A 15401-nucleotide genomic window follows, 5' to 3' on the forward strand; every position below is an offset into this window, starting at 1 on the left:
ATTAATAAAAGTCCTTTCTGTGTAGAATGATGATGGAAGGGCACAGTACCCCTCACAAGTTGGCCCACAAGAGCAGTCGTCACAAGAAAGCTACGGTCATAAACAGGGGATAGAGTATGCTAGACCTCAAGCAGCCCTTGGTTAGCTGGGCCCCGAGGAGACAGAAATCACCAGTGGGCAAGGATGACATTGCAGAACCCCTTGCCCCAAGAGCAGTCTTCAGAGAAAGCATCTGACTTCAAGAAGAGGCCTGTCGCCTTGGCCAAACCCATGACCTCCCTGAGCCCCGCAGGGCCCTCCACTCTGGAGTGATAGGGTTAATGCCATGCCACCTCACAGGGAGGTCTCACCCCGCCAGGCAGCAGCTGACCGGGGACAGCCCATGAGCCTTGGACCATTTGGATATAATAAGCTAAAGCCATTTAAAATAACATTAAGTATTAGCGGTTTTTGCTTTCAGAAAACGTAGTAACTAGAAATTGCTAGGTGGTCTGTGGGAGGCTAAAGAGACTTATTATTGCAAGGTTAAGGTAGAACTGGGCTCTAGGAAGTTTTAAGCTCTCTGTGGGTGCCAATAGGGTTTTATTTTTGTAAGAGTAAGCTGCTGGTTCCATCTGCTTTAAAATATTTGTTTCAGACAAAACAGACATTTTCAGCTATGTGATACAGACAGAGGAGACTTTGGATAGGGGGCATGTAGGCCGTCTCCTTGGGGTCCCTCAGCCTGCCTTGGAATGGAGAAACAGGACTTCCCTCCACCCTTGGGCTGTCCGCATGTGTGGATCTGCCCTCAGCCAGCCACACAGAGCAGCTGGGTGCCTGCACTGACCTTTAGGAGTGACAGTTAAGCTCACTGCCACTGTTACTTGTCCAAAGTCAGTGAGGGAAATTATATTTCCAGGAGGGCTGCTGAGGCGAAGTGTAGTCTAGCCACTCTCTCCACATTCTCACAAACACCCTGGATCACACTAGAGTGGCTGATCGCCAGCCCCCAGGCCTGTGTCACAGCAGCCTCTGAAGGATTTTGTCACTGCATGGCATGTGCCATCCACTCACTGGGAAGTGCTCTTAGAGTCGGTCCCACAGCACTTGACGTCTGAGCCCCCGGGAGCAAGGCTTTGATGGACGTAGCTCCCTAAAGCCCTGCACCCCCTCCGTAAGTCCTCCTTGAGTGCTGGCCAATCCTGGTTCTAGATCCTGGCTCCAGGGGTGACCACTGGGCTGGTTTATGTCTGAGATACACCGCAAATTGTAAAACAGATAGGTTTTCCACTTTGAGTGATTACCAGAAAATGTAGGTCTGTGGCCTCTATGCCTGCCCTGTGCTTCGTCCACATGATGTCCTTGTCACCTTCCTTGCTCCATGTAGTCCCCATCCGGGGCTTAGAGTGCTACTCTGCAATACAGAGGGGACCGCCAGACATTGATGTTTCATTCCCAGCCTGGTTTCCAGGAATCCTTACAAAGTCCTAATTGTTGGGAAGGGCAAGTGAAATGGGGGGGGGGGGATGGGGGTGATGCAGAGGTGAGGGTCAGAGAGAGAGAGAAGCAGGGATTTGGGCGTGTCTTCTTTGAAATGAAGGCAAGCCGAAACCGTGTGTTTGAAATGTATATAGTGTCTTCAAAGCTGTGCTTTAGCTGGTACTTCAGTTGATCATAACTTCAGAAGAAAGCCTCAAACATAAGCCCGTTTAGAGACTCCGAGTTTATAAATGGTACAGTTCTAGCTGTTCAGAGCTGGGTGGATGCAGGCGACACGTATGCCCGGAGAGCAGAGGAGATGGCGGCGGCGGCGGGCTCCCCTGCTGTGGCCCCTGCTGGCTGGGTGGGGGGCCGCGTGGGACAGGGTGGAGAGGGCGTCACTAGCCATTGCAAAACTGGCGGGCTCATCGCACTACCGAAGTTTGTAAAACACACTGCCATCCAGATCCCCAAGAAATACACAACTGATGTTTGCTGTGTATTCTCTCAGGAAATAAAAAATTTCGTCCAGGGCGTTTCTGAGAAGATCAAGAAGACTAGAGATAAATACGGCATCAACGACAACGGCACAACAGAGGTAGCGCCCGGCTTCCCCGGTGGGCTCGGGTGCCCCTGACCGGCTCGGGTCCCGCAGCCTGACCCGCACACTCGGTTTCTGTCCCTGCAGCCGCGTGTGTTGTACCAGTTGGACCGGATCACCCCCACCCAAATCGAAAAGTTCCTGGAGACCTGTAGGGACAAGTACATGAGGTACAGATGCTGATTTTCCTGGGCTGCCAGGCAGGCGTGTGCGGTTCCCGTCCTTCCCGTTTCCCCACTGGAGCGGGCTCCTGCCCCAGCTCCGCTTATCCACTGCCGGTGTTCGAGCAGGTGCTGTCACCTCTTCTCTTAGGCGCTCCGGTGGGGAGGCAGGCTGGATGTTCCAAGGTGTGGAAATAATTGCGAAGACGTTTCTGAGTGTCTTCCCCCCCCCCCCCCCCCCCCGTGGAGTAGCTCCCAGCATGCTTGGCGGGTGCCGGCTGCACTGTCCGCTGTCAGCACCGTTTGTTAGCAGAGCTCTTGGCCTTCTCCAGGCAGTCGATGTGTGGGCCCAGTCACTGCACGCGGACCACAAGTAGCCACACAGTGTTCACTTCCATCATCGGGCCCCTGTGACTGCTGCACCCCCACCCCACCCCCGTCTGCACCTCTGGCTGATCCGTGCCAGGTTCTTCTTGTCACAAGCACAGCCTGGCTCATAGCATATTCCCTCCTGACCCTGGCGACACCTGCATTTTTTTTCTGTTGAAAGGAGATAACCAGAAGCCTCTTCCCAACAGTTTTCTGGACTATTCTTCCATACCCGTACCTTCTAGGGCGCAGATGGAGCCAGGTTCTGCGGTGGGCGCACTGTGTGCCCAGAGCATTGGGGAGCCAGGCACCCAGATGACCCTGAAGACTTTCCACTTTGCGGGCGTGGCCTCCATGAACATCACCCTGGGTGTGCCCCGGATCAAAGAGATCATCAATGCTTCCAAGGCCATCAGGTGCCTGCCCCCATCTCCCATCTGTTCTCATGCTGCCTGTCGTGTTACTCTCTTACCACGTGTGGTTCTGTTCCGGGCAGTATTGTCAGCTCAGGCGGCATGCTTGTCTTCTGCAGGTCCGGGTTTTTAAAAAAACCACTTGAGAAAAAATAAGTGGAAACTGGGTACAGTCACAAGTGAGGCAGTGGTTCTTTGTGGCCACAAGTCACGTTAAAGAGAGAAACATGAAAAATGACTGGAAAGACTGTATCCATGTGTCTGTGTAGATTTAAACTTCAGATGTTGTTATTCCCAACTGAAGCCTGACTGGTGAGTCTGTCACTTGAGCTGTGGCCACAGTCTGTGACTCCCTAGTGGTTTCGTGGTAGGGTTTGTAGGTCATCTGAGACCGGAAAAGATAGAAATGCATGACAGTGCGTTCTGTGACCTCATCATGATTCACCTGTGATCTGAATCCACCAAAGTGATGACAAATAGCATCCAGGGAGGGAACACGGCGCTTGGTTCTAGAGCAGCAGCGGTGGGCATCCAGGGTGGCAGGAGCTCTGCTGCCACCTCCAGCTGGCCCGGTCTCTCCCGGGAGTGCGTGGTCAGGGGACGCCAGCCAGGACAGGGAGGGCAGAAGCTGGTGGCAAGTGATTGGCAGGTGTCCTGGCGAGGGGGTGATGCGGGCAGGGCAGTGGGGTGGAGGACGCTCTACTACACGAGCATGGAGGGTCAGTACAGAATCGAAACAACTATACCTGCCGGGACCAGAGAGGAAGAGATAGGCCCACTTGGTCAGGAAGAACGTTGCAAAAATCGTCTCATTCACTGATGGTTGCCGCGTGAGCTCTAAAAATAGAAAGTCTGGATAAGAATGTCTGTGAGGCCCCCAGCGAGTGCTCCGGAAATTGCAGTGGCCTTTAGCCCTGGGATCCCAGTAGCGCCTGGGCCTCACGCAGCAGCGGCCTCCCAGCGGGCTCTTTGCCGGGCTGTAACCGCCGCCCCCGCCTTCTCTCAGCACCCCGATCATCACGGCACAGCTGGATAAGGACGACGACGCGGACTACGCTCGCCTCGTGAAGGGCAGGATTGAGAAGACCCTCTTGGGAGAGGTAAGAAGTCCGTCTTGGTGACGAGAGCTCTAGAGCAGCAGTGTGGCAAGCCCGCGCCTAAGCCCCAGCTGTGCTGGGCCCGCTGGCTGTGCGGCCACGCTGTCCTGTGTCCCCCAAAACGAGCAGCGCTACACGGTGGCTGTGTAATGTTCTGGTCTGCTGACATGACAGATTTCCGAGTATATTGAAGAAGTGTTTCTTCCGGATGACTGCTTTATCCTCGTCAAGCTCTCCCTGGAACGGATCAGACTTCTGAGACTGGAAGTAAGTCCCGTCATTAAATGTGGGCAGGAGGTCATCCTCTGTGAGTCCCAAGATGGGCGCCGATAGCCTGGGGCAGGAGCTAGTAAGCCAGGCACGAGAAGCACTGAGGAGGCTTTGTTGGGTTTCTGTTCTGTGAGGGTCTCTACCGTACCTTCCCATTCTCTCTCTCTGAACCTGAACCTGACACACACGTTCCCATCTAAAGACACACAGGAAATTTGTTGAAACTGTGTGAGGCCACGATGGCCGGTTGCTGTGACACAGTATTAGAGGATCTGGCCGGAGCGTGGGGCCACCAAAAACAATGTTTTTGTCTGGATGGACTAGTCTGGCTTAGTATTACTGGTGTTCACAGACAGGTAAGGAGCGAGAGATTGCAGCCTTTCTCACAGAGCAGCTGAGGCACAGGTGCAAACTGAGTAACTTTCTGGCACCTTCCTCTTCCTCTCAGGTAGTTAACACCCATCCTGGCCACATTGTGTCTCAGTCTGCTCTCTCAAGTACCAAGTTCGTGTTGCCCATAGACTGTCATTCCAGAACTGAGCAGCCAGGTCTCCAGGCTGGGGGCTTCTCTAGCCCAGCTTTGGCCGCCTGCCTTGTGGCTCTTGTACCAGAAGGACTGGGTTGCATCAAGGCCTGTGGCCCGTGAGCAGTTGTGGTGAGGTCAGGTAAAGGGGAGGCTTCACTGACACACAGATTGTCCTGCTCTCCAGGCCCCCGCCTCCTGGAACCACCTCGAAGCCTGTGTGTGTTGTTGTGAATGGAGCATGCATTTTCAGTGGGGGCAGAAGTTGGTTGGGGGTGAGGGGAGGTTGTGAAGAAAGTCTCCTCTGTTTATAAGTAAAGTAGATATACTTATGCGGTACATAAGCAAATACACAGTATGTCTCATGTTAAAATTTTACACGGTGAGGAATGAGATTAAGGGAAAAAATGAGGCTTGTCAGGGGGCATTGATGGAAAAAGGCCAAGAAACACTAGATCGAAGCCTCCATCCCTGTCAGTAATGTCCTGGGTGCGTGGCCCGTGTCTGGCCACCTTGCAGGTGAACGCTGAGACGGTGCGCTATTCCATCTGCATGTCCAAGCTCCGCGTGAAGCCTGGCGATGTGGCCGTTCACGGCGAGGCTGTGGTGTGTGTCACCCCCAGAGAGAACAGCAAGAGCTCCATGTACTATGTGCTGCAGTTCCTGAAAGAGGATCTCCCCAAGGTGAGACAAAAGTCCCCTCTTGGGGCCCCCACCCAGCCTAATGCCTGGAGATTTGTAGAGGGAGAGACCACGTTTACGTCTAGCCCAAATACCCAGGTGTCAGGCAGCCTAAGGACTGTGTCACTACAGAGACTGAGGAGGGTGTCCGTTTCTTCTTTTTTGCCACATCCTTCTGGAATCAGTCAGGTTTTTCTCATCTCTGCCCTGCCACACCAACTCTGCCTGTTAGATTCCTGTCTGTTCTCTGGTAAAACTGATGTAGACTGTGGTACGGCCCCCTGACCTTGTGCTTCCCTAACCCCAACAGCACATGGGCACTTTTAGGTTTGGTATGTTCCCAATAAACCCCGCTGAGAAACGGGGCTGGTCAAGGTGACAACCCAGGCATGACGTTCCCAGTTCTCACAGCCTGTGTGGTTTCTGAGGCTACCGGGGTGGGGGTGGGGTTGCCGTAGGCACCGCCGGGCCTTGAGCCTTCTGTGTCTCTTGAGTCCAGGTGGTGGTGCAGGGCATCCCGGAGGTTTCCAGAGCTGTCATCCACATCGACGAGCAGAGCGGAAAGGAGAAGTACAAGCTTCTGGTGGAGGGTGATAACCTGCGGGCAGTCATGGCCACCCACGGTGTGAAGGGCACCCGCACCACCTCCAATAACACCTATGAGGTACCGTTCACACCCAGGGTCACCTTACGGTTGTCCCGGCACAATTCTCTGACACTGCCGTTTGCTGTGGGTCTACACGAGAGATTGCCCCGCAGCCCGTTTCTGGCGGAGGGCCCAGAGTGTGCCAGGAAGCTGCCAGGCAGAGGAGGACGTGGGGAGGACTTGGGCCAGCAGGCGGGAAGAGGCTGCTTCCACTCATCCTGGCTCTCTGTAGGTGGAGAAAACTCTGGGCATCGAAGCTGCCCGGACAACGATCATCAATGAAATCCAGTACACGATGGTCAACCACGGCATGAGCATCGACAGGAGGCACGTGATGCTGCTCTCCGACCTGATGACCTACAAGGTTCGTGGGTAGGGCGCCGTGCGCCGGGCTGTCTCGCAGCTGCCTGGAGAACACCCAGCTATAACAACCGCCACGGAAAGAAAATAGGATGTCACCATTGCTCAAAGACCAAGCATGTGGGGCGCCTGGGTGGCTCAGTCGTTAAGCATCTGCCTTCGGCTCAGGTCATGGTCCCAGGGTCCTGGGATCGAGCCCCACATCGGGCTCCCCGCTCAGCGGGAAGCCTGCTTCTCTCTCTCCCACTCCCCCTGATTGTGTTCCCTCTCTCGCTGTGTCTCTATCAAATAAATAAATAAAATCTTTAAAAAAAAAAAATAAAAAAAAAAAAGACCAAGCATGGGGTTGGGCTGGGTGTTGTGGTAAAACTCCAGTATGAAACTTGCAACCTCATGGCAGGAGGTGGGGGCGTTATTATTTTTGTCCTTTTTTTTTTTTTTTTTTTTTTTAAAGATTTTATTCATTTATTTATTTGAGAGAGAGAATGAGAGAGAGAGAGAGAGAGCACATGAGAGGGGGGAGGGTCAGAGGGAGAAGGAGACTCCCTGCCGAGCAGGGAGCCCGATGCGGGACTCGATCCCGGGACTCCAGGATCATGACCTGAGCCGAAGGCAGTCGCTTAACCAACTGAGCCACCCAGCGCCCTATTTTTGTCCTTATTAGAAATGTTATCCTAGAGCAAAACCGGCCATTGCCAAAAGCCTAGGGATTTCCATGGAAAACCGAGGTGTTTATTTCCTTTTCAACCCATTCCTCATTTCTGTAGCCATTTCCAGGTAAAGGATAAGTTACCATGATCTGAAGGGGAGGTTAGGTGGGAAATGAGGTTGGTCATTTTCTTTCTCTTTTCGCACAAAACATACCCATTCCCTGTGGTAGTACGCATGCGCCGTAGCAGTGCCCTAAGGTTTTCCCGGTGCCTGCCCGTAGGAACCTGTCCCTGATGACAGAGCGGTCAGAACTGGGTGGGGAAATGACCCATTTCCTGCGCCCCTCAGGAGAGGCTGTCACTTTTAAGTCTTGCCTCCTGGTCTTAGTCTCTCTGCACGTATCGTGTTACACAGTTGCAGTGAGTAGTGGACATGCGGGTTTTATCCTGTTTCATTTAACTTTATGAGTATTTTCCATGTAGCATAGTTTTTATAAATATACTTTTTTAATGGTGGTGCAGTGTGTGCTTGAATGAAAGCACCTAAATTTACTTAACTCTTTCCCTACTGTGAGGCTTTTAAATTATTTGAGTTTGGAATTCTTTGAGCCATAATAAACATCTTCAGAAGTACTCTCTCTTTTAAAAGTTAGGTTTTTAATTCTAGCTCTCAGTTCGTGACTCTTTCTTCCAACAGCATGTGGTTGGGAATGGAAGGATCCATGTTGTCAGTGACTGGTAGCCCCAGGGGGACGCCAGTGCGACAGATCGCTGTTAGGGTCCTGGCCGGACCCGAGACTGGCTTGAACAGCTGCTTGGCCGATTTGGGCTGACTCTGTTGAGGGGAGGCAGGGGGTGTGGTTTGCTCTGGGCTTCTGTAAGTGGTGTGAGTGCCACCCTGACTCCTCCTCCCCCGCTGCAGGGTGAAGTCCTGGGCATCACGAGGTTCGGCCTGGCCAAGATGAAGGAGAGTGTGCTGATGCTGGCCTCCTTTGAGAAAACAGCTGACCATCTCTTCGACGCGGCCTACTTTGGGCAGAAGGACTCCGTGTGTGGTAGGTTTGGTGTTTCTAGGACCTTCACCAGTGGGCCTTCGTGGTTTGTAGCTGAGACCGTGACTAGGGCTTCCCAGGAGGTGAGGAAACTGAACTAGGAATAAAGTCACAGATCACAGAATTGGAAATGATCGATCTTTGATCTCCAAAGCCTGGCTGTGGCCCCCTGCGTTCCCCCTCATCTGTTAGAAGCCTTCTCTGTCAGTACAGGCAGCTTCTTGGGTCCAAGAAGAAAAGATGAACCCTGGGCATCAAGGAATTTTTCTAGACCTTGGAGATGCAGTCGGCCAGTCTGATCCTGCCCCCGCTGGGTGGGTGGTGCCAGGGCTGACAGGAGGGAGCAGCATCCAGTGGCCCTGCTGTCCTGACCCCTGGGGAAGGATTGCTGCTGGGCCCAGCACCTTACATGCACTGACCGCAGCACATCTGTAAGGGACAGGTATTAAACTCTCGCACAGGTAGAACAGGGAACAGCTTGCTGGCTGACGAGTCTCGCCCACCAGCCACCTCCCCACACCACACAGCGCATCTCTGATGGCGGCCTGGGAGGGAAGAGCTGTGGCGGGGCCGTCACAACAGGGCCTGCGGCCCGGCTGGCTCTTCCCTGGCTCCCGCACCGAGTGCCCGCGGTCCTCTGTCCTTTCTCATGCAAGACCCTGCAGGCCCGAGGTGGCAGTCTGCGGGGGGCTCGGTAGCCAGGCCAAGGTCATATACACATCTGGCCCAAGCACAGATTCCCAGCCTGGCCGCCGTCCCCACCACCAGAGCTCTGCTTCCTAGCGGCCATTTCCTGTCTCATCTCCCAGCCTTACGTGGATTTGCCAAACGTGCTGGTCAGGTGGGGCCCCGGTCAGGGCACATGCCTCTGCTCTGTTCCTAGAATTGACTTTTTCTCTTTGCAAAAGGGACACAGGTTGCAGATAGAGGAAAAGAGAAATTACTATGTCATTTTTAAGATGATGAAGGGTCAGAGGAAAGAAAAAGGGAGCAGAGATTGGGACAGGAGAACAGGACAAGGCTAAGGCAAAAGTAAGAGTGAGTGTGCTTGACAGTGGAACCAACGTCCAGCACCTGCGGCTCTGCCACCGGGATGCTGGGCCCTGCAGCCCCACACGCTGCCGCCTCTGTCCACCACTGACCTCCTCGGGGCCTGCATGGTCACCCCGCCCCCGCTGCGAAATCTTCCCCTTCCTCGTCCTTTACAGTGTTATTAACTCAGTGTCAGCCCTCAGTCTGTGTTGGTCTTTAGCTTGGTGGTTTATCTCTCTGGTCTCCTGATAGGACAAAGCCCGGAATATGGTAGGCAAGCACTCGCTTGTTATGGAACCAGAAGTCTGCTCCAAAGCTGGAGTGGAGTTCGGAGAAAGAATCTGCTCCATTGCCTTCTTCCTGTCTCTGCAGGGGCCTTGCCTCCATGTGTCTCCCATTAGGGCTGTGGGTTTCCAAGGCACAGCGTACTGTTAAGCCTGACCCAGCCTTGACTCCTGAGCATAGGGAACCAGTTTCTACTGCTGTTTCCAAGGGCACTGGTCTCTAACGTCAGCCAGTTTGCTTTTCTTCCAGGGCCCCAATTGAGGAAACAGTGGGTGGCAAAGTCGGGTTCCCCGGGCATCATTCAGTGTCCCTGCTGGCTGCATTTAGTGCTCTGGAAGGCGGGCCTGCGGGGCAGCTGTGGCTCACTGTGAGGAGAGCTGCAGAGCTGGGAGCCCGCCCGTGTTGAAAAGCCGTCTGATGCCCTGTCTGGTTGGTTTCAGGGGTGTCTGAATGCATCATCATGGGGATCCCCATGAACATTGGAACTGGACTCTTCAAGCTGCTGCACAAGGCCGACAGGGACCCAAGCCCTCCCAGGAGACCCCTGATCTTCGACACGAACGAATTCCACATCCCCCTTGTCACATAGTCCAGGGAGGAGGGGACCGTTCCTGACCTCGGCTCCTTGTCCCATCTGGAAAGAGGTCGAGACTGGCAGCTGACCCAGAGAGCTTGTGCTCCCTGGGACAGGCCCTGATATCCCCACCGTGCCGTCATGCTGAGAAGGCCTCCATGTCCCCGGGAGCAGCTCGCCCGGGACCCTGATCACACCACAGTGCCTGGTCGGGAGAACTGAGGTTTATCTGTTTGAAGCCCTAGCCTCACCAGGAGGACCCGGTCAGGCGTCTTTGCTCATTCTCACCTCACCCTTCCAACCACTGGCTTTCAGGAGTGTCACACCATGACCCAGAGCCAGCTGTAAACCCCAAGACCAAGGCCTATTCCTGGTTTTTCTGTTCCTCAGTCATGCTCGAATCTCTTCACGTGGCCTACTCATGTAAATATTATCACTGTTATTTATTTGTTCAGTTTGAAGAATTTGGAGTTGTTATTATTATTTTGGCTTTACTTTTGAAATTTGAAAGCAAGAGGCTATAGAAACCAAGAAAGCCAGCATTGAAGTGTCACTGGAAAAAACTGGTTAAGCAGTTGGGACCGCCTAGGATTTGTAACTAAGCTAAAACCGTCATGAGGCCCAAGCTGCTCTGAAACATCTTTTACAGACACCTCTGAGCACCCCACTGTTTTTGTCTACCTCTGACCTCCATGGGGGGAGCCTGCCGTGTGACAAGAGCAGGACCCATTGCTCACGGCCGATAGAAGCCTTGCCGGAGTTCGGAGCCCGCGGCGGTGGGGACAGTCAGTGTGCGCGGAGGTGATGGGTGAGGCTGGTCCAGGCCCCTGCACTGCCTGGGTGGTGACCACACCCCCCGAGGTATCCATGTGGCTGCCCTGCCTCCCACATCCGCGGAGCAAGCAGGGCAGGTGCAGAGCTACGGCCTAAAAAGTGCCCTGGGGGCAGAGGTGGGGTAGGGCCTTTCTGGGTAGAGGCAGGGGTGAAAGGGCCACTCAGACAGGAAGGGAGGAGGCCCACGTGGGGGTGGAGAGGGAACAGAGGTGGCGGCGTGCCCATTGGGCAGTAGCAGGCGACTGGAAGAGTAAATCGGTAATGATCGAAAGCACCTGTCAGGCCGGCAGGAGACCAGCAGGGTGTCCCAGGAAGACCCCACAAGGCTTGTGATGGGGGTTTGTGCAACGGAGGAAAGAAATGTACACAGCTTATCTTAGCAGAAGGGTTTCGCTGCCAAAGACCGTGACTCTTTGTACTGGATTTGCTCCGTAAGATTGGGCCAGGATCACGGATAAGAAATGGTATGGCTGCCACTCTCTACTCCCTCTGGAGAATGTTCCGTGAAGCCTGCCCTGCCCTTCCCTATCCGGAGCCAAGTCCCACTGCTCTGGCTCTTCCTTCCTCGCCAGGGGGCCTTGGAAAACCAAGGCTGCTTAGTTGGGAATGAGATGATCGTGAAAGTGCGGCTTTGACCCTACCTTCTGGCTCCATGCATCTGGGAAGCTCTACTCTGAAGCGACATCGCTAATTTCTCTCATATCCAGCCCTTGCAAGAAAACAGCCGCCCAAACTGAAGAGATGTGAGTTTGTTGTTGAGGGAGAAGATGGTTTGGCTGATTAAAGAGGTGGGTGTGGGGGGAGAAAAAAAAGTAGGGCAGGCACTTTTACAGAGTTCAAGTTGTAGTGCAAAGAATCACACTTTGCTTCTTGGGACATTCTCTAGCTGATGTCCAAAGTTCTGGGTTAATGCTGCTAAGATACTTCATGTAACCATCAGCTGTGGGGTCTGTGTTAGAATGAATGCTTTCTCTCCCATCCTGATGGGATTCCTAAATTCAGAATTCTTGACCTGAACCTTTGGCCATTCTCTGGTTTAAAATTCTGTTAAAATTAATTTGGCCCTGGGGTCTCCCTGCACCCATGAGGTTGATTCAGGAAGTTCTCTTAAGGTGAAAAAGTGTCATTTTTCATGTTCCACATCCCCCCCATGCCCACCCCTGTATCTCTGAACTGAGCTAGCCTGGTTCGCAGCACAGATGAAGCCTGTTACAGGGGCGCCGCCTGAAACCTCACCACGGGCCTCGCTTCCCTCGTACAACCTGCGAAGAGCCACAGTACCACAGCTGCCTCCTGAAAACCTGCCTGGGAAATAAGCCTCAGGCCTGCTCAGATCCAGAACTACGAGAAGGCACACGAGGGCCGTGGGAGGGAGGACTCCCAGAGTGGGAGGGAGCACCGGTGCCCACCTTCCTCTGTGTGCCACGTACCTGAACTGGGGAGGGGAGCCGGTGTGCGCCACTGTGAGTAATAAAGACGGCCCTGCCGGGAGCCTCATCCTGCTTGAGCGAGGCCTCTGGGTGCCGACGAGCCCGGGTGAGAGATGTGTGATCGTGCTGCGCGCAGGCAGGGGGCGGGGGTCGATCAGCGTGTGGCGTTGCAGGGACGGATGGGTTACGTGAAGCAGCACACCCCCCAGTCCGAGACCATGTGTCCTGTGGGCGAGTGTCCTCGTAGCCCTGCAGCCCTGCCGGGACCCCAGGCAGAGGCGGCGTTGCCTGGCGAGCCCTGCTCTGTGCTCCCTGCCGTGTGCGTGCCGTAGGTGGGTGTGCAGATGGGATGGGATGATCTGCTGCCCTGGTGCTGGGCTTTATGCAAGCACAGAACTCAGACACCAGATCCAGAGAGCAGTGTCTTCTCAAGAGTAAGCTCCATAGGAGGTTGGGATTTTACTCTGGCCCTGTTGAGGAAGAAATTAAGAAAAATACATTTTAACGGTCTCATCCATTAACAAATTCATATTCATTCTGACTAGTCATCTGTCCAGTCCTTTGCCCTTTTTACGTCTTTTGTACAAGGGGATTAAAATAGCGATTGACTCAGTGACAGCCCCCTGCTTGTTCAGCGCTTTGGGGGTGGGAGAGACATTCTGGAGTCTCCCAGTGTCTGTGTCGGAGTCAAATCATGGTGCTGTGTCTCTGTTTCAGGGTTTATCCATGTGTATTCACATTGATTCATGTCTGACTGACACCATATGATGATTATTTTTCTTGAATTTTGGCTGCCTCTAGACAGAACTCTACTTTTTTAGGAAAACTGAAATAAGGAAAACTTACTCTACATATAACGGTAGCAGTTCATCCCTGTGGGTTGTGAAAAAGGGTGACTGGGATACGAATGGGCTCCAACTCCTACAGTAATTAATGTCCCCTGCCACAAGCCCACCCCTCGGGTGCTGGAGGTCAGCAGTGAGCTCTGCGCCCCTCCCCGCCCCTGTTGTGTAGCTAATTCAAGCCCAGTGGGACACAATGCAGTATCTCCTGGAAGTACCACCTAGCTGGGATCAAGTGCCTCGCCTAACTGTTCAGAAGTTCGTTCAGCGAATAAAGGCCTACTATGTTCTAGGTACTAAAAGAGCAGCAGTAAATAAAACCGGTAAATCAGATACCAGTGCATCTAAAAACAAGTCTTCAGCAGAAGGGACAGAGCCAAGAGGTGGTAGATCAAGCCTGCAAATATGTGTCCAGCACTGTCTAGGGTCCCAGCTACAGAACTGAGGGTCTTGGGGGGTCTGGCACCTCCAGCTCACTGGAACAAAGAGAACAGTCTCTCGGCCAGCACAGCCCCTGGTTCCAGCCCCTCTGCAGTGCCCTTCACACCGCCGATTGGCCTCCATCCCTTGGACTGGGGTTGTAGAGGGTGGGCCCTGAGCAGAGGACACAAGGCTGCGGTCACTGGGAAAGGAGGCTCCCATACTTACCCCACGTTCCATGTACAGTGTTCATAAGCAGACATTTAAGTCCATGAAGGTTTGCTAAGCTTCTGCTCTGTGCCAGGTGGTGTGCGGGCCTCAGAGAAAATCCCTGCATGCATGGGGCTTACCATCTGGTCAGGGTCAGCTTGTGGTTAAGAGCCTGGTTTCTATGAACAGACTATCAGAATGCAAATCCCAATTTCCGCTTTCTGTCTGGTGACCTTAAACTAATGATTTAACCTCTCTGCCTCATTTATAAGGTAGGAATGCTATTTAGTGGTACCTGACTCCTAGGGTCGTTGTGAAGTTTCAGTGTGATTTTGCATATAAGATCCAAGTACGGTGTCTGGCACAAAGGACACACTCATTAAGTGTGTTTGCAGTTATGGTGACCATCAGTACTTTTACTAGAAAACATGGTCTGAGAATTCAGTACCAAAACCCAAACTCGGGGCACCTGGGTGGCTCAGTTGTTAGGCGTCTGCCTTTGGTTCAGGTCATGATCCCAGCATCCTTGGGTCGCGCCCCATATCAGGCTCCCTGCTCGGCGGGAAGCCTGCTTCTCCCTCTCCCACTCCCCCTTCTTGTGTTCCCTCTCTCACTGTCTCTCTGTCAAATAAATAAAATCTTAAAAAAAAAAAAAAAAAACACCAAACTCTGGATCCTTTTTTTTTAAGAGCACCTGCAAACCTGTTCATAGTGGGGGGAGGGGCAGAGGGAGAGAGAATCTTAGGCAGGCTCCACACTCAGCATGGACCAGGGCTCGATCTCACAACCCTGAGATCATGACCTAAGCCGAAATCAAGAGTCAGCCACTTAACTGACTGAGCCACTCAAGCGCCCATAACTCTGACCCTTTTAAGTCACCCAGATGGAGCTGTCCTTTGTGGCCTTGGGGATCCAGCCTCTCGAGTCACAGCTTCTGCCCCACAGTCTGTTTGATCGTTGGATCCGGGAAGTATTTCATGCCAGGGAGAAAAAGCTAGGGAAGGGGACTGACCTTTGGCAGTCACGTGGCTGAGGGCTTGAACATTTTAATTTGGGCCATAAAGTAAATGTGACTTCATTGTAAGAGTTGTGGGCAGTAGCTCAGAGTTTTTGTAGAGGTGGATGTGGATGTATTTATATAGATTTATTGTAGAACAGGATATCCCAGGAGTTGGGACATTTTTCTCTTTAAAAGAGAGGTTACCATTTAAAAGTCTTCCACACACTGGTAATAATGGTTGCCTCTGGCAATAGAAACAGTGACTGAAGGACAGAGGTGTTTTTCACATATGTTCTGTTGTGCCTTTCTAATTTCGTTCCTGCTGAAGGTATTGCCAATAACTGATGGTAAAGAAATCAAGTCATCTTGAAGCAGGCTTCGTTCTTGGTGAGTGCTCAAGTGCTCCGTTCCGAGAGGAGTGGAGTGGTCTCTTCCAGTTACACAGAGCCAGGAAGCGCCAGAGATGCAGGGAGGACATTGTTCCTGGGGT

The 15401-nt window shown here is 53.1% G+C and overlaps 1 protein-coding gene across 1 annotated transcript in view; it reads left to right on the forward strand.

Annotated features, from left to right (window-relative positions):
• The window catches only part of POLR3A (RNA polymerase III subunit A), a 49106-nt gene extending 36560 nt beyond the window's left edge, over positions 1-12546 (forward strand). The window contains exons 22-31 of the mRNA XM_036089838.2: positions 1973-2059; positions 2150-2232; positions 2838-3008; positions 4012-4105; positions 4277-4369; positions 5415-5579; positions 6076-6240; positions 6455-6586; positions 8155-8287; positions 10042-12546. Coding sequence (XP_035945731.1) covers positions 1973-2059; positions 2150-2232; positions 2838-3008; positions 4012-4105; positions 4277-4369; positions 5415-5579; positions 6076-6240; positions 6455-6586; positions 8155-8287; positions 10042-10190 — 1272 coding nt within the window. The 3' untranslated portion in view covers positions 10191-12546. The remainder of the gene's footprint in view (positions 1-1972; positions 2060-2149; positions 2233-2837; positions 3009-4011; positions 4106-4276; positions 4370-5414; positions 5580-6075; positions 6241-6454; positions 6587-8154; positions 8288-10041) is intronic.
• Positions 12547-15401: the final 2855 nt, after the last annotated feature.

The sequence above is a fragment of the Halichoerus grypus genome, chromosome 7, assembly GCF_964656455.1.
Source record: "Halichoerus grypus chromosome 7, mHalGry1.hap1.1, whole genome shotgun sequence".
Lineage (NCBI taxonomy): Eukaryota > Metazoa > Chordata > Mammalia > Carnivora > Phocidae > Halichoerus > Halichoerus grypus.